The following is a 23825-nucleotide window of genomic DNA, read 5'->3' as shown; positions in this document are numbered from 1 at the left end:
TAAATATGTTAGTATATTAAAATTTTTGATCACTATACTTGACATAATTTTTTATTCATTTTCATTCAACGCAATGCAACTTTAGTAATCTTCTAATTTAAATATCGTTTTCTACAAGCATAGACAACTGTGCATATTTCATATACATATTGCTAAACTCTATAATTATATACGTACAATCATAATTTCTAATTTTGATAGTTCTATTCGCAGACTACGTTTACAGAAATAACGTTCATGAATTAATAATAATATTGTCAGAAGAATAGTTTTTATTCTGATTTTTTATTGGTTTCTCAGGCGACTCGACATTAGGACTTCTATCAACATCGCTGTCAGAAGACGAAGAATCTTGAGGTAATTCGATACCTTGCGTTAAAAGGCTGGTTATCCTCTCAACGTCCACCGTATCATCCTGTTCGTGTATCTTTCTTAGGGCATTTGAGACGATACAGAGGTCACCCCTAAGTTCACTGACTACCGCCGTGATTTTTTGAGCGTCCGTGAGAACTTCTACTGATTGAGTGTAGGGATTATAACGTAATCCAAATGGTCGTTGTATTTGGTTCGCAAATGATCTAAAAGCAGAAATTGATATTCCTTTCACAATCTTCTTTTTTATCCTATTTTTATTTCAATATTTTAGAATTTCGGAATATTTTTATTATACTTTAATATTTTAGAATTTCAGAAGAATAAAGTATATACAACATTACCGCATTTTTTCTTTTGCTTCTTCAAAGCTATCCGTGTAATAGTACGCATTTTGAAACGCGGTAATGATGCATTCTTGCTTGCAAGTCACTTCTGGATCGAATCGGAACGTCTTCTCGGGAACGGAAACAGCATGTTTCAGTTCCGCGACAGAAGACAATAAACCAGCTCCGTAAACTCGAAGTATACCATCTTGCTTGCATAATCCAAATTCCACCGTAAAGAAATAGAGCTAAAAACAAAAATAAAACAAAGACGAGCTCGACATAGTTAATGACTTCTACAGTTAAAGCTGAAACAAAATACGGTCTTCTTGTTTTCTGAATTTTCTTCTTATTTATAAATATTAACTTCTTTAATACGAGGTTCTTTACACTCGTGAAATAAGCTTCTATAAATTTTTGATGAAAGTAAGAAACTACCTGGAGTATAGAACACTTACAGTTGCCAATTTATTGATGTCCTCGTCCGAAGCTCCAAGCGAAGCAAGTCCAAGTTCCTGCGAGAATTGTGCGAAACTTGGATTCGCCAGAAGCGGCATGTGCCCTAACAATTCGTGACAGCAGTCCCTATAAATAATTCAATAGAGTTAAAAGAAAAAAGGAAAAATACAAAGAAGAAATGGTAAGAAAATATGTTTACAGCTTTATTTTTATTCTTTAATTTTATCTAGCTTTACTTTTATCTATTTTATTTATTTGTCTGTGTGTAAAACATATTTATATCCGTTATTTGATATGGTTTATACACTTTTAAATTACTTACGGTTCAGGCGTATAAAAAGGGTCAGACGAATGTCGAATGTATTGTGTACAATGAAATACTCGAAAAGCAAGACCGGCCAAAAAATCTCTTGGTGTAAGGTAGCCTGCTACGGGTCGAAGTTGAAATCCAGTTGTTCCTAATAGTATCATAGACAAATTGTATTTGTTTATTTTTCATTCCTTTCTAATTAAAATAATTCTATTATCATTAATCGTATACTCACGTTTCAAGAAAACGTTTACATCTTGCAATTGTGGTATATTATCCTCTCTGTCGATCAAATATGAAGTTTATTTAAATTAATTATGTTTAATATCATTTGATTTAATCCTCAGAAGAATCTTTACCTATAGCCACAGTATTTCTCCAGTTTTGGCCAATTTTCCAGATATTCCTTACAAGCATGTTTCTGATAAAGCTGATGCAATTCGCGGAAAACGGTTCCCCTATAGAAAACGATGAATGTTATTCGTTGATAAATTTTAAGAATATAAAATTGCAAAGAATTGTTTATAAATGTCGTTAACGATGATGTTAAGTTTTAAATTAATTGGTGTTAAATCTTCTCATTCTTGAATATGTCTCGTAGGTTTCAACGAAACTAGATTACTTATCCACGCTTCTCGTATACACATCTGGAGAAAATCGTATTAGGGAAGTCACTCGAAGATCGCGAGGATAAATTAAATAAGGACAATTAAGGAGTGCATTCAACGCGGGCCAATCTTGGCTGATTCATACGTCCCATAGGCGACGGGTGAAGTTGAAACTTTCCTTGTTATATTGGTAGAACTAGGATATCGTTTCGTAATTGAAGGGAAATCTTGCGAAGTTATCAAAAGAACTTGTTCTTCTCCGTCATAGATTGCTTTCATGTTTGTCGAAGCACGTACGAAGATTTCTTGCAATGAGCGAAAGTTTTATCAAAAACTTTATACACACGACGAACGTATTTATTTTTATCGAAACGATGTTAAAACATCTTTTTAACAAATAAAAAAAAAAAGAAAATACAGAACGCAATGATATAAGTTTACGAACCAAGTTCTGATCTCCTCTGGCGTGTATTGAACGCGAGGAATTGGTTGACCACTAAAAGAAAATTAATGTTAGTAGTGTTCCATCTATATCGTAGTTAACAATTATATTTTTTTCGTAAAAGATCATTGATTTTTTTTAACGTACTATCTGTAATTGTTTGCGATATCTGCGAATTGCACACGACGTTTGCGATACACCGGGTCTTTAAAGCCCTGAAAATATTGAATTAAACGTATCATATAATGTTGCATATATATTAAGTACTATGTATTTTACAAGAGAGAACAGAGTTTGAAAATAGAAACGTACTGGATGATCCGCGTCTAATTCGGATCCATACATGAGCACATTTTGAGCTTGATCTAGATCCGATATTTTTCGTGGAAACCAGAGCATATCTACTTCGCTGAAATCTATAAAGTTTGAACATGATCAGCACTTGTTGGTTCAGAAAAGTTTTTTATTTTAAAAGTGATTTTGATTGTAAAAAATCATTCAACGAAATTGCTTTAAAAGAATTATCGTTTGATGAAATGATCGTTTAAATTATAAATTTATAGTAGAAATTGATAGTAGGTATTATAAACTTTTAATTGATAGTAAAAAAGTTAGAAGTTTAAGTACAAAATTTAAACAATGTAAAATGATATTTAACGAAGAAAGAAAATCTATTAATGACTTACCAAAGCTCGGAGCGGCGGAAAGTGATGGAGCATGAGGAATACTTCCTGTTTGCTCGTATTGTGCCAAATTAATGGCGGCGACTTCTCGGCTCAACATCCTCGTCAACTGTTCCATTCTTTTCGAATCACATTCAACATCGACGAGAATTTCGAATTCGGAACCGCGACGCAATGATTTCCGTGACTCGATATGAATCACATTCACACCCAGGTCCTTTACGGAATATTGATTTAAAAATACATTGGTACATTTTCATGAAAGTTTCTACGCATTCTAATGTTTCTAATGTTAGAAGACACTTTAAAAAGATGTTACAGATGTCTGTATTGTCTATAAGAATTCTGTAGTTGGTAAATAATCAAATATCGATTTTTAAAGAAAAGTAATGTTTTAAACATATTTTTATGAAAAATGACAGACTAAAAAATATACTATTATTTATACGTATGCAAGAATAAATTTTCAAAATTCTATTTCCTTTCTGACCCTAACGTGAGTGATATCTTATAGTAATATCGTTAAACATCATACCTGAAAAACTTGCAGAGCTCGTGCCAAGCCACCGATTTGGTTTTTCAAGGAAAAAACGACAGAATTTTTATTGTCGCTGTTCGATTTCCGCTCGACCATGGGGATCTGAACGAATGAGAGAACATATTCATGCGTTACGTTTAACTTTTATCACACAACCGCCTTTTTTCCCTCGTTATTTGCTTCGATTTTCTATATTGCCTTAAGTCACGCAATAATTTTTACGAATGAAATACATATAGGTATGAGAAAAAGTCTCAAGAAAAGGAGGATTAGAAAGATTGCTCCAGCTTGGAACAACTAAAAAACTCGGAACATGAATTTGTCGAAGAAGAAAGAACGAGTCAAAAAAAGCATTTTATACTTTGTAACTACAGTTCCAAAATCGACGCACATCGCTCGACTTATGTATGGGACTTCCTTCTTTAATTGCCCAGTGTTCGCCTCTTCTGTATAGCCACACCCCGAGAAGGCCCTTTCCGGAACCACTCATACTGATCCTCGGTTTAAACTGAACAAACTTTCCAATTTTTCAACTAAATTTTCTATCTCTACTATAACATATAATACTTTCGCTCACCGATAAGAAAATCAATCGAAGGATGCAAGTAAGTATTTCTATTTAAAAATCTATGTAAATGTTGAACTTGGATAACACTTAAACAATTTCTCTCGACGGAATAGCTGTTAGTCCAATGAATCGTCCCTCTAAGCACCAGTGCGACAGTGTCCCGGTACCAGTGTCTTCTGCTCTTCTTAAGACCTCGGTCCCCTCCGTGTACGTGTCCTTCTCAATGACGATCTGTTCGCGATTGGTCGACGCACAGTAGTGCGAAGTTCACCCATTGGTCGGATAAGACTTTTCATGGGGTTGAAGAGGAGTGTTGGCTCACCCCATTTAACGGTAACTGTGCCGGTTCCACAATGTATTCTGTGTGACGTCAGTGGAGTCCACGAAATGTGGGTGGCGCAAGAACTAGCAACGGTGAATGGGGAGAAGAGATTGCAAGGTCTTGGAGACAGGGATGTTATACTTTTCTTTCGGTATCCCTCTTCGCTATTCTCCAAAGATTTCTTTCCTCCCATCCGCACGATACGTTTATACTCAGAGTTTCTGGGCCAAGTGAAATTAGTCTACCATGGAAAAGACACGAATCCGACCATCGATTTACCGAGTTCATGCTTTTCCGCGTTCATTTAACAACTCGTGATACTTCCTTCGACTTTGACTTTGTTCTGGTAGAAATTACATCATCGAAGATTTTTCGGATTTCTTTCTCGATACTTATTTTTCTGTTTAAATATATAACGTTGTTAGTCATAAGTTAATAACGGAGCACACGTTTCAATTGTTATTAAATATCAGCAAGTATATGTCTGTAATAGACGACGTGGAAATTCGTAGAAAATGTTACGCAATTTATCGTATTATTAACATTTGTGAATTACTAAATTCACGATTGTGAAAATATTGTGAAACGATATCGCGAGTGAGTGTGAACTACATACCTAAATGGGGAAGTGCTTTTGGAGAAGTGTAATCTTCTTCGAAGAATTTAATTTTTCTCTTTCTTTTCCGTTTCTTTTTTTCAACTAGACAATCATTCTCGCTTTTGTGTATCTTTTCCACAGAACAAAGAGGCTGTTTAATAAAAGCTCGAACAGCCGAGAACACTCCTCTGCCTCGTGGCAAAGCAGATGCAGCACATTACCAATGTCCATCACTTACGACTATCAGCTAGCACCCTTGTTGAATTATACCGAGCGTTCCTCTGGCATTAAGAGAATTGAGAGTATCGTTCGATCTGCGGAGAGAATCTTTCGTTTATCGCTCCGTCTGCCAGTCACTAAATCTTCGCTGAAAATATCTTTTGGATTATTTTTTCTGGCAATATTGATAAATAGCGAGATTTAACTAGTAGATAAGAGACACTGTGTTATAATGTTTTGCTGAAACAATCGGTCGTATCGATTTTCGATACATTCTGTTGTTTAAAGTGCTAAGCTGCTGAGACTGTGTTACTTTAGCAACACGAGAATAATTAAAAGTATCGATGGAATCTTGACAAAAAATCGAAAGCTTTTAGTAAGAGTGTTTTGCTTTTTATAGAAAATATTTTTCTAAATTTTACAAAGTTTCTTTTCGGTACTTCTGCGCTGTTTCACATATTTAAGTGAGCCTAAACTGAGAATGGTTGTTACATTTGTTAATGAATCTTTTTTTTTCTGCGATTATTATGATAGATGTTTAAAAAATTTCTTTATAATAAGAGTAAATATAAAGATACATATGCATTTATACTTGTGATATTAAAAAAAAGATGATATTCTGGCATTTGTGTAAATACTTATCTTTTTTGCATCTAATTGCATAATTATGAAATATTAACATATGTATAATTATAGTACCGTAACACAAAAAAAAGATAAATGCTGTAGTCATAATATCAGCTTAAATACTTATTCCTATTTTATGTTAAATTCCTTAATTTTTCGTATTTTTTTGTATTCGATAAAAATTTTATTTTTTGACGGTCCATGTAGTACGTGTCGTATGAACATGCGTTTAATTATAAGTAATTATTGTACTATTCACCCGTTACCCGTATCGTCAAATTCACTTCCCATTCACAGAGATTCTACAAAGCATGATATCTCTTATCATACTGTCGTCCTTTGTGCCCGAAGTTCAACATTTGTTTCTGCTGTTTTACTAATAACTTTAAAGCTAAGATATCGTTGAAACACGAAGTACTAATTCGATCTTTATCTAAGAAACGAAATCCTTTACACAAATTTTTGTACAACATCAACGATATAATTATAACAACTTGTTTTCTAAGCACACGGATTAAATTGGTCGATACCCCTTCTTTTTTCTTGTTTAGTGCCAGGATCTATAAATATGCTTCCTTGGAAAGGTGTGCGAGCCATGTATGCATACATATATTTCGTCTTTATGGATCTATCAAACAACTTACGATAATAATATAGATTTTGTTCGAAACTAATGTCAATTTCATGAATATTACTTTAATAAAAAATCAATGCAAGCATCCTAATATTTTTATACTAAACTTTAAATATTGAACGTATAAATCAATTCGATGGTTTCTTAAATATACCTAATATTTTATTTATGGTCAGTGTAATATAAATTTAATTCTCCGTTGGAAGAAGCAAGATTGGGTTGGGTTGGCAAACCGGGTCATTTATATGTAAGCCTAATCTTTTTTATTGTTCTAGGCTTTTATAAAGTCTGGAAAGCTTATAAGAGGTCTATACATATATTACGTTATATTACATTATAATCGCTCGTTAAGTCAAATATTTGAAACTTTACCCAATAGAAATAAGAATTCTTTTCGAAGAAATTTAAGAGTGAAATCTCGCTTGGGTTGTCAACGACCCAGTTTGCTTACGGAGGGCTAATCATCGAAACCGTCTCTTTAAACCTCCACCACTTTTTTCAAATACTACATTCTATCGCAAAAGATGTGTCGTAGTTTAGATTTAATAAATTCTTCTGTATCTTCCCCTACTTCTTCGACCATTCTAACGTGTCAGATTAAAATGAGATGAATTAAACAAGTTAAAAATTAGAATCTGTAGCCAAGTTTGAAAAATATAGTATGTATTGCAAGATGTCTTAATGAAGATACAAACTTGTTGCTTTTCTCGACACAAGATCTTATGCAACAAAATCACTACTTCTCATTTCTTCTTCTGTATGCTTACATACCATCTCTTTTCCATGTCATCAGCAACTTAATTCCAAGTACGAAGCTTTTGTAAGTTTTTAAGATTAAAATAATTATTTCGGAAACGGATAATTCCAAAGTTATCGAATTAATATATCCTACTATGGATATTAAATGTTTATAAAATATTATGATCCTTGGATTATTGTGGTACGTATAATCGATATCCTGAAATAATATAGCTTTTAGTATGTACAAAAGTGATAAACACATTATTATGTAAAATACACAACTTTTTATCTACCTATTGCGAAAAACTCGCCCGTTATCATCATTTTATCATTAGTTTCCATATAAATCGAGTCTCTACTTTCTTCTTAATTCTTCCACTGAAGTCTTAATACAAATCGGCTTCTTCAAACCATTTAATCGATTAGTGAAAAATAGGCAACTAAGTAAGAACAAGACGATGAGTATTCGCTGTTTGCAAACAGGAAGATCCTCTTCGAGTGCATTCTCAGCACGAGTGATTCAAAGGAAGAAGTTGGCTGCACGAGAAGACGAATAAAAATCAAAATACGGTAGGAAGAAGGAAACATTTTACAATCAAATAGATTGAGAACGATATTGTTACTTTATAGGCAGATTTACGAACAAATTTAATCTTAGGCGCGGATCGAATGCAAACTGTCGTGCTGTTTCCTTGCTAATTGTATTTTATATAATTAAATAACGAAATCTTCGAACGCTAAGGATTCTGATTCAGGAAATCGAGAAGAAACACAAGGTCGCTCGCAAGGTGTTTCACTAAACTTCAAGCGCTCGCAACTTCCTTAACTCGATTAACCGGCATTAATTACTCTTCCTGGATCGTTCGTCTCAACTTTCCCTTCTACTACAGTTCGTTTTCATTAAGTCTATACTTGCGTATAGTCTCACTACTATGCGTCCTAAAATATACTTCTGATATCCCCATACAAACATAATTCGAGAATATAGTATTCGAATGTAGGACACGTTGAACGTTTCCTTCTGGAATTTGCTACTCTATACATCTTTCCAACCAATATAAAAAATTAACGTTCTTGACTTGCCACCACTTTGCCCGTTCAAATGTGATCTATTTATGGATGATGGTTTTCTTAATTCCTAAGTGGATTGAACTTTAAGATAAGCGCTTTTGTAGGAATTCGTTAAAAATCGACGCTGAGTTAATGCAATATTTCATTCGCAATTGTTTTTAGCATTTCATCTAGTTTGATATCTATTTTCTTATATTAAAAAATGCACATTCATCTTGGACGTTTTTTTTCCGATCGTCAAATTATGAATTTTATGCAATTACTATTTTGAAGACATGTATGTAGAACATGAATACCCATAATTATAAATTCAATGTTAGCTTGTAGCAATATGCTACATTTCCCTTCGTCGACTCAGAAAATCGCCTAATTCAACGAATGATAGCAATAATCGTTGTCATAAAATAAAAGAAGTCATTCTACACAAAAATATCTTATCGTTACATGTCTGTAAAAATCAAATTTCTCATCATACTAAAAAATATAAAAATAAAAAAAGCCACGATTCTAAGATCCCCTCAAGAAATACGCTCCTTCTACATACATACACAATTTATAGTGGACGTTGAACGCGTTAAAAGGTTTCTCATTAACGAAAGCAAACCGCTCGATCCATCCGTTCCATCGAAGGGAAAGTTACCCTCCTGTTTCGAAGTAAAAAACTGGCCGTTAGATCTCGGTACATGGTTTGTCGATATTTTTGGTTTTGCGCGTTTCAGGGTCGTCAGTTCGGATCGGGTCGGCCTGATTGAAATATTAAATCGAGGAGCTACGGTTCGCCAAGGCGTTTCGGCTTAGATTCGGCCGGCTGGCTTCTCCCGTTCGATTTCCTGGCGGCGCGTTCACGGAAAATCATCGAGTGCACGCGGGGGTGTGCGCGACGCTTACCACGCAGGAATCAATAGGGCGTCGCGAGTAGCGTCGAAGCGGTGGTGCTCGACCGACGTCGTCCCCAACGTCAGCGACATCTTGGCCCTAACGGTTTTCCGGGGGTCGCCGAGCAGCTCTCCATCAGGCCGTCGCGGCCGCCTTCAGGACCGACCCCACGCCGTCTGTTTTCCGCTGGCTGTTGCAGAATGGCCGATACCGAATTTGAGGAATTTCGACACTACTTCGAGAGGCTTCCGCAGCATCTCAAGGCACCACTTTCCAATTACACGTGAGTACATGGCGTTCCATTCTGCTGTTTTGCCTTTCCGAATATATTCCTGTACAACGTGCGATGTTTCTGACGTTTGAAGGCGAATCGTTAGAAAGGATGGCGTGAAACGTACATCGGTGACACGTCGATGGGACATTCTATTTGTAGAGTGTATAATTTACTTGGTCTTCCTTTTTTCTTGTTTTATTAGAAAGGTAGATTTTTGAACATGTTGGTTTCTGCTACGATGACTGAATTAGGACGATCTTTGACGTAAAAGTATACCTCCTTAAATAGGGGTTGCGCTATCGACACTGTGACAAGGCTTCTGACAGTATAGTAGGTGAACGTGTTCTTTAGGATCGAGCTGTAAGGAGCTGTAAAAATAGTAGAGACGGGATGAAATTAATTGGCAACGTTCGGTGTGAATGTACGTCTATGATATAGCATGTCTATTGTAGCGATTGTAAAATTGGGAATTAGTTGTATGTGATTACAATAGGAAGAAAAGCAACCTTCTTGATTTAACTTGTAGCAGTATGATTACTTTCTTGTAGAAATACTTGTGGTCTTCTTATTAATCTAGTCTGACATAGTTTCGTCATTGCAAAATTTTAACCATTACGGAAAAGCATCATTGTGTTTTTGTAGCTCGTTTCTGTAACTGATGATTAATTCAATGCATTTCGAGTCGAGTTGCGTTGGGATTTTATTGCTTAGGGAGTAAGTTTCGACCCGATGAATTGCACATTCGGGAGGAGATTAAAGGGGTAAGGTATAAGTGCATCAAAAAGATACACTGTGGAGGCGCGGTCGATGCTGTTCCCTGTCTGTGAAATAAATTCAGTGCGGAAGAATGCGGTCTATATACGAAATTTGCCAAATGTTATCGTTTTTCATAAGAAAAGCTACAAATTGAATATTTAATTAAACTGATATTATGATTAAATCAAATACTACTTTACCGTTTTTAGCGTTATATGTCATCTTTGATTTACTATTATAAGATTTTTTCTTCTTATTTTTACAAGTAATATTATAAATAACATCCTTTTATTGTGTCTATTTTAATCATAAAAAATAACGAATTAATGTAGAGATCTTAAACACGTAAATATAAAAATGAAGTATCCGCTTTATTGCTACTAATAAGTCAAATCTATAAATCAAATGGTATTTTCGAAAATGATCAACCGTGATTTGAAAATGCAAAGTGTGCGTAAAAATTTTATTTATTTGCGGTCAACGATACTCGATGAAATGGCAAGATAGAATGAAATAAAATCAATTGGAGTCTATCGTATACGTGAAACGATTTCCACTTTAGCTGTCAGTCATGATTACTTGTCTTTTGTACAAAACAAGCACGCGCTATTAATGGACCAGTCACGCCTCAGTTTTTATCGTTAATTATCTAATCTGTCGTCCCCATTTCTTTACAGCGACGAATTGATTATAAGTTTCGAGGTTCGTAAATAGAATCGGATTTAAAACGACTAACTATCTCTCCGTTTTCGATAATAATAAATAATTGTATTTATAAAATATCGTTATATTTTCCAGAAAAATAAAATATAATTTTTCATATAACTGTTGGGCGATATGAACATTGAAGTTTATAGAAGATACGTATACATATACCGCAAACCACAAGATTAAAATAACACGTCGTTTACCTGTTGGTCAATGATATCCGAGTGTTTCTTAGTCGCGAGACGTTTCCTGGGAGTTCCAATCTATCAACTTTGATTCACTTGCTTTTTAAATAGATAATACTTTAACAAAAGACGTATTAAAACACGACATATTATTTTTATCAGGAAATTTCAATTGATTCTAATGTTCGTTGAATATGGCATGGAAGATCTTACCTATTCCCTAGAAACGAAAATATACCTTTCATATTATCCGTAGTATAACAAGAACACCATTTTTATATTACAAAACATTTAATTATTTAGTAGAAAAATTAATCTAAAGAATATATCATTCATCTACATGATATAGAATTCATTAACAGTTGTATAGTCGATTCCCTGGTACATGCAAACATAGACTTTCCAGATACAGCTCCTGTTATCATTACATTCTCATTCCGTTAATATGATTCTCCTGCTTTTTCAATTTCTTAGTTACACGCTTAAAACTTCTTCGTGTCTAACTCTTCGCCTCTAAAATTAATCAAGAATTTAATATAATGATCATTGTAATGGTGTTTGATAAGAATATTAATAACATTTGATCTTTGCCCTTAAAAGTTTTATATTTTAAATGATTAATTTTAATAATTAATACTGCGAACTATTACTGAAAACAGGCTCGTTCACGATGTGATGATAGACGATTCGCCGACCTCGTCGCAGGATAGCGACCCAGAGGTCGAGAGATCTTGCGATGGAGTCGCAGGCGATTCCGAGGACGAGGAAGTGGTGGTTATTCATCGGCACGAGAATCAGAGCGGACACACTTCCGGTGACGATAGCGAAGATCTCGATCACAACTGTTCCATCGTCGCTGATAGCGACTTTAGGTTGGTAACATCGTAAGTGCACACTACTTCTTTTTTGGCCTGCGAACATATAAATTCCATAGATCAAAATTTCTGATTCAAGACTGTGGAATTGACAAATTATCGAGAGATCGTGCAATTTTTGTTTAAGCCAGAATTTTCCTCTAAAAATTATAATGATATTGATATAAGTGTAAATCAAAGTGGCAATTTTAACTAACTTGTCTTGAATTTTGTTCGAGATAATCAGAGGACTCCTTGCTCGAAGAAATTAGCTCAAAGAATAGATTGAATTTTAGTTATAATTTTCTAAACGAGTAGGCAAGCCTCTAATTATTTCCAACTATATGTCATGTTCAATGAATTACGTGTCGTTGATATTAAACAATTTAGATGGCCTGCTTAAATTCAAATTCAAATTTAGTCGTGCATCTATGTTTCCTCTTTGAATGCAACTTCTTGTGAGTTCTGCATGCAAGAAGTTTTTGTTCCTCTATTAATTTAAACATTTCCAATTAAATCTTTATAGATGTACAAGGTTACAATTATTTTTAAGCACTCGTTATTCTTTCCAAGAAAAAAAGCTGTCGATATTCTTTTAATTTTAGAAATGCTACTAATGATAAAGGCAAATTTGCACGTCGATTTACTTATGACTAGGATAGTGACACGTGCAGTGCGTTCCAGTGTCATCTGTGTATCCTCTTGCATCTCCTTAAGAAACGATCTCCCCCGTCGTTAAAGCATTGAGAACAGATTACATAACATTAGGCACTAAACGCGATAGGATCTGAAATCGCGTGTGATATAGACCGACAAATGAAATGAAATTTATTACAATAAAAAAGAAAAACGAATGACCATTCGCCGATTGATCAAGCAGAAAAGATACAAGTATGCAAGGATACGAGTGTCATGGTGCTTTCGTGTAAAGAAACAAATTTTGTGATCCGTTCTCGATCGTGATAGGAATTTATTAGTGGCACTCACTATTGTGGAAACCCAATTAGAGAGAAAAAGAAAGTAAAATCTACACACTTTAAATGGCATGGTGAAAGGTAGCTTAGCTCACTACACGACTACCCTTGGGTGACATTAGCTTGTTCGGTGGACTGAGCAGCAGGGGTCGATCGGCAGGCGTCGGTGGACCGGGCCCTGGTGGAGGTAGCACTGCCGGAACCGGTAACGGTGGTAGAGATAGCGTAGTCAGCGACGTCGGGGATTCCTGTTCGAGTCTGAGTTCCTGGCCGACACCTGAACATGTACCCTCGAATCGTCCTGGAAGTGGTAGCACCGAGCGCAGACGTCGGAGATTACCAGAAATTCCTAAAACGAAGAAATGTAAGGAACTTAAAACTGTAAATATCGATATACATATATACATATACATACGTTTAATCCTTTAGACATAATATCACCCAGTATCTATTAAATCCTTCTTAAATTACGTATTATAGAACTGTAGTAGTCATAATAGTTTATCAGAGACAATTCAGCTTTGTTCATGGTTTTTTCTTCCGTTTCTTTGTGAATCAAAAAGATAGGTTATAATAGATATACAATAAAATTGCTACGATATTTTATACTATAAAAGGTCAGTGAGGAAAAGGTTGTTACGCTATGATACCTTGACAACGTGACCCTCAATGTGTAATACGATCTATCGCGAATCAGCCTTATCTTATGCGTTTCTCATCACCTGTTTTGATTCACTGATCTTGACGATACCACGCATTCAACCGCAGAATCGACGACCGCAACCAAAGAAAATCCATAATGACATCTAACTTACGTCACGTCACTTGTTGAAGATACATATAATTGAGACTTATTGACCTGTGATCACATTTGTACTAATATGCGTCGAACGCATTATGAGTAGTCTATCGTTGTTTATACATGAAAATTAAATATGTTAAATTTACATGATTTGAAGTACCTGCTCATTCGGGAAGAAGGTAGCCATTTATTAATTATTCAAATTGTTTGAATAAATTTATTTGTTTTGTAAAATATTTGCTCCTTTTTTTTAGCTCTGCCTATCGGTCAGACGTCTATGCAGTCGTCATCGTCTCTGGCAGACGAATTGAACGCAGCAACTGGTTCGAGTTCTAGCCGGCCGCACTTAGTCTTACGAAAATGTCACTCGAGGCTTCGTCATGAGGATAGTTCACCTGACAGCGAGCGAATGGCTACTGACAGTGGTCATTCCACTGCCCATTCGCCGGAAAATGGACCGAAAAGTGTGTCGCCGATTCCCTGTAACACGTTGCAGAACACTGACTCTGTTTCGCCGAGTAGTACACCAGGTGATTTTTTCCTCGATATCATTCTCGTAAATTATATATAAATATTTTACTCAGTTTTACTTGGTCGTGTGTTTCGTGCTAAGAGTTTCTATTTGTTTCTCATACGACGGAATGTCATTGTTCATTGCAACTTTCAATACAATTTTACATTATAATTTTCATTATATTTGTTTCCGTGTTGCTTCGAAGGAAGCGGTGGTGTGCCTTTTACTCAATTAGAGCTGTTGGAGGCGACGCATCGAGGATTGCACAAATTCGTACCAAGACATCATGACGAGATCGACCTCGAAATCGGTGATCCTATTTACGTTCAGAAAGAGGCTGACGATCTATGGTGTGAAGGTTCGAATATTCTTTGACTCTTAGATTTAACCAACCCGTTCTTTATCTTGAGCAATCTATTGTTACAAAATTGTAATTATTCCTACATAAGATCAAGGAAACTCCTCTTATGATATAATATTGAACAACCTGAAATTCAAGTTAAAGAACATCAATGACAATGAACTTGTTAGTAATAATTGATATATGTTTATATGTTTGTGTTCGTATTGAAGGTGTGAATCTGAGAACAGGTCGCCAAGGTATCTTCCCCTCGGCTTACGCGGTCGACATGGATTACAGTGACTTTGATCCCTCGGCGCCGAAGGTGAAGAGGGAAAGATACCTTCTTGGTTATTTGGGATCTGTGGAGACATTGGCGCATAAAGGCACTGGTGTCGTTTGTCAAGCAGTTCGAAGAATTGTCGGAAACTCGCAAGAATCTCCCGTTTCACAAAGCTGTATCTTGGAAGTGTCCGATCAGGGTCTTCGAATGGTCGATAGAAGTAAACCACGGGTATATTCAAGATTTAAAAGTTCTTCTTAAATTTCCTTCTCCATCGTATCTATTCTTTCCTTTTCTTTTAAACAAATGGTACGCTGTGTTTTTGCAGAAGAATCAAGGACCCTGTCACGATTATTTCTACTCGCTTAAGAATGTTTCATTTTGCGCGTTTCATCCTCGAGATCATCGCTACCTCGGCTTCATCACGAAGCATCCTACCTTGCAAAGGTTCGCTTGCCACGTTTTCATCGGTCAAGAATCTACGAGGCCCGTTGCCGAAGCCGTCGGGTATGCATTTCCCTGTACTTTCTTATTATCAATTTGTTTTTATTATAATTCATAATTTCATTTAACCTCTTTATTTATAACATAAAATCGTACTTATGAGAATTCCTTTCTTGATTCAATAAAGATAGATTACATTCAGAACTCTAACTTCAGTTTCAATTCTTTAGACCGAGAATATTAAATAAAAATTATATCATAGCAATAAATAGCTACTGTTTAGTCATGAACCAACTAAATCATTCTTGTAATTAAAGGACAAAGGGTTAATTTCACGGCTGAATTAAAACAAATTTTGCTTTATCGACTATAACGTTGTGTAATTTAAATTTTTCTCTTCATTGAACATTATAAGCTACCGTATAAGCCAACGTTCGTTTCAAACTACCTACAACTGTTAAAAAAGGTTACTGATATGTAAGTATATTATGTTTTCTTTCGTAGGCGTGCTTTCCATCGGTTCTACACGAAGTTCATCGAGACTGCTTTCCCGATAGAGGATATCTATATCGAATAGATTGTACTGCTGGCCTGTCGTATAGCGGCTACGGAGGAAAAGATAAATCTCACATTCCTTTGTCCCTTGTACATACTGCCCTTAGTTGTAGATATTATAAAAGAAAAATGATAGACGCGAATCAAACACCCAATTTATGTACATATACATATATGCATATACATGTACACATAAGTACTTACCTGTATGTAGATCTATATGTATGTACATATATCTGTATGTATCGAGCAACTTCGGGAAGCGTCACGTCGGGACCGATTATTCAATGCCGTCTATTGTTTCCACATATTCAAGTTATTATTCATATTTCTTGTTTTTTTATTAATTATTAAATTTAATCTATTATTTATATATTTTTTAATTTATCATTTCTACAAATCTCGACCGTTTTCCATTATCTCATCCATCCATCCTGCCTTCACTACTTTCCATTTATGCACGAATCGATCCATAGTTCCTGTGAGGCAATTTCATTAGTCGCGAAATCATTTTTCCTCGCTTTCATTACTTTTTGTTACTACGATGGGATGCGACGACTTGAACTCCGGGTAAAAAATCTTTAATATTTGAATAACGTACACTAATTACTTACCAGATAAGAATTAATCGTTAACCTTTCGATCCTTCGACCAAGATATCCGTATAGCGACACATAGAACGAGACAAAACCGACAATAGTGTGGATCGTTCCAACATTTTATTTCAGAATAAAAAAAATTATAGCGAACGAAATTTCAGTTTGAATTTCTTTTGTCGTACGCGTGTAGAACGACCGATTTATTGCTTTCAACCGTATAAACGTTTCGAATTTGCTCCGAATTACGTTTAAATCGTGGCAACGAAAGAATATCGTTTTCTTGAAAAAAGAAAAAGGAAAGGAAACGATCTCCAAACGCGCCAAGAGATATTATTACCGTATCGTATTTAGAGACACGTCTATTTTTCTATCTTTCTTTCCGAAAGAATCGTTAATTATAGATTGCGTTGTAAACGATAAGGCTTTAACGTTTTACGATCTTATTCGATTCCGCGACCTCCGGATCATTCGAATCGCAAAACGACGATTGAAACGCACATTGGCCTCCCTGAATCTTGATTATTATTATCGATTGTACTGCGTTACAGCGTTTCGCGAACTTTCATGCAGTACGAATCAAATCGCACGCACCGAACGATAAAAGGTCGATCTATAAATATAAACAATGAATAAGAATGAAAAGTATGTATAAAACAGTCGCGATTATTAATTTGTACCATACTTATTATAATGTTCGATCGTGAGTCTCATGATAAGTCTCGTAATTCGAAAATTCTTCGACATCCTTCGATGTATCGCTTTTGTCAACGAAAATACTCTTAGATTGGTGCATATGAAATGTCGTTGATGGGATGACCCATTAAATTTTGTCTTATTGTCAATTATCAATTACAAATAAGAAGAGGAAATTTATTATAAATCAAATATATGTAACGTTAAGACGATTTGCATATTTAAAACATCACAACCTTATTATTGGCCGTCATGAATAATTATAATATTCGTATAATTTTCTTATATACCATGAAAGCTACTGTATACATATATGTATTTAGCATTTGGAGAAGGACGAAGACATTTCCTATTCCATCTTAAAAAAAATTGTAACAGCTTCACTTCAAGACCTTTTCAATTTTAGAACTGATAATTCTTATAAACCTAAAGTAATAAATAACAGATAATGAATCATGTGGAAATTACTTGAATTAAATATGTGGCATTTTGAAGAAATTACATATTGTTAAAGTTTTATTAAAAAAAAACGACATTTTATATGCAGCAACTAATACAATTACTAATATTGCTCTTCGAATTTCTTTTTTTTTCCTGTATATGTTAAAAATGAATCAGTCTCGTTATAGGTATCATTTAGTTTAGATGATTACGTGCTTGGGATTTGATCCACGCTGTACACGTATTGAACAACTCAGTTACACACAGTATGTTGAATAAAAATTGAGAGACAAACTGCAGTGCTTACTCATTACTAAGAGACTCTTGTCTGCACCATCGTCTATCAAATATACGTGCCTTTGATTGAGATCGCCTCGAGTATCGTGCCTTTACGATTATTTTCTCATACAGGTACAAATTAATATCATCCGCGTGTGTATAACTCATTATTACTTACTCTTGAATTTTTTCATGAACTGCATCGTCGAGTTAGAATAAAAAGGTGCGTGATGCAAAAAACCATACTTTGACTACATTTATGTCCGTTACCTTTAAAACTTGATTAAAAAGAAACGTAGATTTACTTGTAACAAAAGAAAGAAAAGGAAATGTTACCGTTGATCGTTTATGGAAGGTGACACCTATATTTATCGTTCTATCTTTCGATTTGAAGTTTTTCGATGTTTTCGTCGTCGAGATATTCGATTGGGGATTCGATTAGAACCTTCGCTCGATAAAAAATCATAAATTAAGATATAGTTGCAACTTTTCAATAGCTATACAGAGGAATGAATCCTCGTGATTTTTTCTTTCTTTTTTTATCTCATGATAGGTAAATGGGCAAAATACCTTGTTTACTAAGTTATTTGCTTGAAAAGAACATACACGCTTTGTTCGTTCGTGTAATATAAGTACGTACATACCTACATTGGAAGCGCTGGCCAAATTGTTCATTTCTGACAGTCATGATCTAAATGAATCCTATATGCTTAGCAGAACTCTTTACTTATTTCTTAGTCAGATGAATGCTCAGAAGAAAAAAGCGAAGAAAAAAGCGAAGAAAAAAGAAATAGAAGAACAACAGAATGTTTAAGAATAACAGAATTCTATGGGGACAAATAATGTGTTATAAACTAGCAGGAAAATAATCACAGTCCAGCAAGAACATGAAGAAATACTGTCAATTATGTTGACAGTGTTTAATGTGATAATGTATGTAATACTTGGCAGGGCGGCCAGTCTTGCAGTTATTTTAAGATCCTGTTATGTAATAAATATAAACTCATCATTTTAAATTTTTTATTATCTTACTGTACTTTCTGTTTTGTTTTTATTGAAACAATTAAATATATTGAGGAACGCATATCGATTCTATGAAATATACAGGACATTAGGATTAAAATACATATTTGAACGAGGGTTGCAATGCTTGCAATTTTTTCATATAATTTCTACATATATTTATCCCAGGCAGTATTATTTACAAAAATGTTATGCTTCCTACAAAGTCTTGATAATTCAGTCTTGACACAAGTTATAAGTGAATATGTTCCCAATCATTATAATATTTCCGTATTGAATATACTAAGAATTTATCTTTTTTTCATCTCATTATTTATGCTTCTCTATATATGTGTTTTGTTTTTATATTATCATTTAATCATATTTAATTTATTTGAAAACAGAAATTAGGAAATGATTACTGCAAGAATGCGATCTACTAGATATACAATCTTAAGACCAATTTTTAATGCTAATCATGTAAACAAGAAGACAAAAATTTAATTTAATCATGTTTAACATCTTTTTTGTTCTAATTTTGTTTCATTAAACAGTGGAAAACGAGTCCCTCGAAATTAATGTTTGTATACATGGTAAACTCTTGTCTTTAGATTCCTTCGTTTCAATATCTATGCTGCACTGAACAACGAGACTGTAAACATTTTTATAAATTTCTGCATGAATCTCCTCATCGTGCACAGTAATATCAATTCTTCTTCTCAATTTGAAAAAACAGAGAAACGGAATTCAGTTATATTTTCTATTATTCTTTGGCAATCTACGAAGAGCTATACACCTCCAATATTACATGTTTCTTATAATTCTCAACACCTTGCTTTGATTATCATTCACCAATATTAACATATTCGAATTGAGTATAAATATATATACATAAAAACGTGGATATAAAATTAATATAAAGGTATTCAGGTCATATACATATATGAATGTGAAAGTACTTAATAAAGATATACGATAACTGTAATTAAACAGTTATATAACTTTTATTATGCTTTCATCTAATATGCAAAGTGTAGTATAATTTGGAGGCGCATTTCTCTTCAAAGAAGCTCATAAAAAGCGAATCACATTCGCAGGTATCCTAATAGCTACGGCGAAATTTACACAGTGTTCGATAAGTTTTCGAGAGCACCGAAGTTAAAAGCTAAATTAGCCTGTACAATGATGCTTGGTCGGTAATTAATTCTGTACACACAATACGAATGCAAATATATGTGTCGTTTTTATTTCATTACATAGTGAAATGAGAAAAAGAATAGGAACTAATATTTCCAACTTTCGTGTGAAAGTACAACTGTGTAAGCTTGAAAAAAAAAATATATATATATATGTATCTGACAATAGAAAACGACTCACATATTGCATAATGGAGATTTTAATTTAAATTATTAATTCTCAGTATTTCTAAAAAGTAATGATTAATATATTACTATGCGGTTACCTTACGCAGAAGCGTAATACTGTTATCATGAAGTTCAACTTTCTTTTTCCTCCTTTCTTTCTCGTTTTCTCCCTCTCTCTCTCTCTCTCCCTCTCTCTATCTCTCTTTTTCTTCGTTTCCATTTTTACAAACAAGATTACGGAGAGACGATCGCTTTACATAAAAGTTTTTGACATTGCTTGCACAGGATGCAAATTAATATTGTAATTCGACCATACAATAATTCGAAAATTGTCATTTTACTTGTAAAGATATATGTATAGAAATGTACAAGAAGGATGTATAACACAATCGTGCTGAATTGTGCTATGTTATCTTACAGAAAGAAATTGTAAAAATCACTAATGTGCAAACAGCAGAGTATAAAATATAATAAAGGTAGTATTTACAGTATTATAAGATTAAATATATAGCGAATCCTGTAGTGCCATCTGTTTATGTCACGTTTTGTTCATTTTGTAACATATTTGCTGATCGAGCAAAGATTTTGATTTCTATTTGATGTGGTAGGTTTGTAATTTTCTTTCATACCAAATGACTATTACATATTCTTTCACTGCCATTAATAAATGTTCATATAAATACAAATTACATATTGTTATCTTATTACGAGGCTTCAAGAAACACATAAAAGTCACTTATATGTATTATAATATTTTTAATTAACAAGATATAATAGATACTACATAAGTTAACCAATTTGTAATTGGTTCAATAACAATTAATTGTAGAAATATCATTTCTATGCATACTTTTTTAGACATACAAAACATGAGCACGGTGGCTAAGCACGAAATGCATCACCAAGAATCATAAAACATATGAACAATTTGCTTGATAAATTAAAGGGATCAAGAGTGACACTAAACATAGACACTTTAAATTTGCTATTTGTACTATGATGATAATGACAAATTGGAAAGTCTGCCATTCACTTAACTAAACACCCCCATAATATAATGATTACACGCGGGATCATTTATATCTTTACTAACAGTATGATAGTATGTAAAAAAGTTTAGATTCTTATCAACGTCAAACGATCATGAGGTAAGAATAGTCGAACTCTCTTAACCATAAAAATGAGCATAGTTTATATCTTAATATATTATACTTTTCTTAATATACTATACATTTATATATCATAACACTAGTTGAAGAAAACGAAAATAGAACGATTATCTACCTCAATACGCTTGACATCGATGTCAATGACATAAAAACGAGTTAACGATCATTTTTTTTACAATGAACATGATTATACACATATACGTAGATAATTATACGCAGATAATTACCCTTTTCTCGTAATTTCATAATTCTTATTTGTACAAAGCATTGTTCAAGGATAATCAGAATAGATACATAATCTATATTAACTTTTGCTAAGTCATCAAGCACATAAAATAATATAAATTGTATTCTCTGATTTGAGTCTACACGAATATTGTTACTTTAAAAAATATCATGCGTACAATGCTTTGTCGTCATATTTCAAAATACGAATTTACGTTAAAAAAGGGGTGATGATTTCATGAACATTAGAAGATTATTTGTAAATTACGACTCTACTGATATCATAACTCGTATCAGTAGGTAGGAGCATGAAAAACTCTTTAGTGTATTTAAGAAATAGCACATGAACTGTAAATAGATATACAACATGAATGAATGATGAACAATACACAAAGAACAGAAGAAAACGGCCTAAAAGGAAACGTACTTCCTTAATCGGTAATACGATCAATGAAATATTCGGAATTCTTATTTACAATCTATCAGCCTTATTGATACTTGTACATAGGAAAATGGGACTAAAATGATATACATATTATTCATATGTACTGAATATGTCCATAATGTATAATTTTTCCTGTGCACAATTCCATTCAGTATATTTTAACATTCTTTTTACATTCAATGGCAAGTTCATTTGCCTGATTATGCTACTTATGGATGGATAATGAGACCAATAAAATCTAAAAACTCGTCATAAATGACGATTGCAAACATGAAATGTAACATTGATTTACGTATATATACAATGGAATTGAATTCTCTCAAAGAATTTGTAAAAATAACGAGTTAATGCGTCAAATGCTTAAAAGTATATATATATGTCACAAGTAGTATATACATGAATAGAGAAATAATAAGCAATCCACACAATTTTAGAAATTGTTTTAGAAAAAAACGAAATCTATAAGAGTCGAAACGTTTATAGTCAATACGTGATGGTTACTATTTTCAAGTAACAATAATAAAAGCTACATACAATTATGTACCTAATATTCCTTTTATAATATATTCTTTTTTAAAGACAGTTTTTTCCGTTCAAAACAGAAATTTTGTACTACCATCTTGCTTTTATTAATATGGATTAAATCGAATTTCGATAATTAGTACAATTTAAACAGAATTGGTAAAATCCATTCATACATATACATATTCTAGTCTATTCGACGTAGAAATAGTTTTCGTTCTCAATCGAGAATGGCGGGTGAGCACAAACGGTTCTGAAGGCTAAAGAAATAGTGTGTCCATCCAAAATTGGTTTTACACTATACACAAGTTTGCTATGATAAAATTTGAAAACTGCGCAACACTGGACCTTTAAAAATGTAAAACACGCTCACCACTTACAATACATAAATTGTTCACATTTACGCCAAACATTAGGCGATGTGTAATGCATTTTAAAAATTTTGCATACATACGACGTAAAGTATCTCAACTAGTTTGTCTGTTTCGTACTTGCAATGCTTTTTCTTCTTAGTTCAATTTGAAAACAAAATATTGAAGTTGTTTCAACTGACACTTTATTTTCACTAGATGTCTCTGATAATAAATATTATTATCTCTTCTTAAATCATAGAACGTAAATCGACCTCGCTATATTGTTGCATTGTTATTTCATGTTTTTTCACTTTATCGTTGTGTCATTGATAGACGAATAAGTTATTGTAAACTTCATTGGAATATTTAGTGCAACAGATGTGCAACAACACGTACATCATTACCAACTGTATACTTCTCAGTATACATATCTTTCCATTATTATGAACTTGATGAAATAACACTTTCCTTCTTAAAGGAACAGATTAGAAGTATTTTTGAAACTGTGTTGTAGGCATTCCCGAAAATTTTTATACACCAATATTGTGTTTTATGTTTATTTGCATATGGTCTTGTTGTAGTGTTTCAAGAATTTGTTTCTGTTTATTATGTTCTGCCTAAAATTCAAAATAAAAAATTGCGTTTAATTT

General features: G+C 33.6%; 3 protein-coding genes and 1 long non-coding RNA gene across 14 annotated transcripts in view; 1 reads left to right on the top strand and 3 right to left on the bottom strand.

The window, feature by feature from the left end:
* Positions 1 to 33: 33 nt before the first annotated feature.
* On the bottom strand, positions 34 to 9535 carry LOC132916467 (tryptophan 5-hydroxylase 1). 4 transcript variants are annotated; one of them, XM_060976506.1, is made up of 15 exons: positions 9407 to 9535; positions 7741 to 7984; positions 5245 to 7664; positions 4130 to 5028; positions 3736 to 3840; positions 3204 to 3417; positions 2830 to 2933; positions 2665 to 2732; positions 2521 to 2571; positions 1827 to 1925; positions 1703 to 1749; positions 1480 to 1615; positions 1157 to 1283; positions 717 to 946; positions 34 to 578 (listed from the first exon to the last, which is right to left on the bottom strand). In XM_060976506.1, the coding sequence occupies exons 4-15, from the start codon at positions 4226 to 4228 to the stop codon at positions 236 to 238; spliced, it is 1623 nt and encodes a 540-aa protein (XP_060832489.1). In that variant the 5' UTR covers positions 4229 to 5028; positions 5245 to 7664; positions 7741 to 7984; positions 9407 to 9535; the 3' UTR covers positions 34 to 235. The 4 variants fall into 4 exon arrangements, with proteins under 4 accessions (XP_060832489.1, XP_060832488.1, XP_060832491.1 ...); XM_060976505.1 differs by lacking the exon at positions 9407 to 9535 and adding an exon at positions 9159 to 9355; XM_060976508.1 differs by lacking the exon at positions 9407 to 9535 and having other exon boundaries at positions 4130 to 4246; positions 4316 to 5028; positions 7741 to 8773.
* LOC132916469 (JNK-interacting protein 1) lies at positions 9464 to 19111 on the top strand. Of its 5 annotated transcripts, none has more exons than XM_060976511.1 (8): positions 9464 to 9677; positions 11977 to 12201; positions 13268 to 13509; positions 14202 to 14477; positions 14667 to 14819; positions 15035 to 15315; positions 15413 to 15591; positions 16033 to 19111. In XM_060976511.1, exons 1-8 carry the CDS (start codon positions 9595 to 9597, stop codon positions 16103 to 16105), a joined length of 1512 nt encoding a protein of 503 aa, XP_060832494.1. In that variant the 5' UTR covers positions 9464 to 9594; the 3' UTR covers positions 16106 to 19111. The 5 variants fall into 5 exon arrangements, with proteins under 5 accessions (XP_060832494.1, XP_060832497.1, XP_060832495.1 ...); XM_060976514.1 differs by having other exon boundaries at positions 9465 to 9677; positions 11977 to 12189; positions 13289 to 13509; XM_060976512.1 differs by having other exon boundaries at positions 9465 to 9677; positions 11977 to 12189.
* On the bottom strand, positions 11977 to 13322 carry LOC132916476 (uncharacterized). The gene is made up of 2 exons (XR_009660102.1): positions 13207 to 13322; positions 11977 to 12228 (listed from the first exon to the last, which is right to left on the bottom strand). It is a non-coding gene; the product is annotated as an uncharacterized LOC132916476 (long non-coding RNA).
* The window catches only part of LOC132916461 (hypoxia-inducible factor 1-alpha-like), a 94747-nt gene continuing 90023 nt past the window's right edge, over positions 19102 to 23825 (bottom strand). For all 4 annotated transcript variants that reach the window (XM_060976493.1, XM_060976494.1, XM_060976492.1 and 1 more), the window contains one exon: positions 19102 to 23792. In XM_060976493.1, coding sequence (XP_060832476.1) covers positions 23706 to 23792 — 87 coding nt within the window. In that variant the 3' untranslated portion in view covers positions 19102 to 23705. The remainder of the gene's footprint in view (positions 23793 to 23825) is intronic.

This window comes from Bombus pascuorum, chromosome 2 (assembly GCF_905332965.1).
Source record: "Bombus pascuorum chromosome 2, iyBomPasc1.1, whole genome shotgun sequence".
NCBI lineage: Eukaryota > Metazoa > Arthropoda > Insecta > Hymenoptera > Apidae > Bombus > Bombus pascuorum.
The sequence above is the reverse complement of the archived record's forward strand: the minus strand, read 5'-3'. Positions and strand labels throughout refer to the sequence as shown.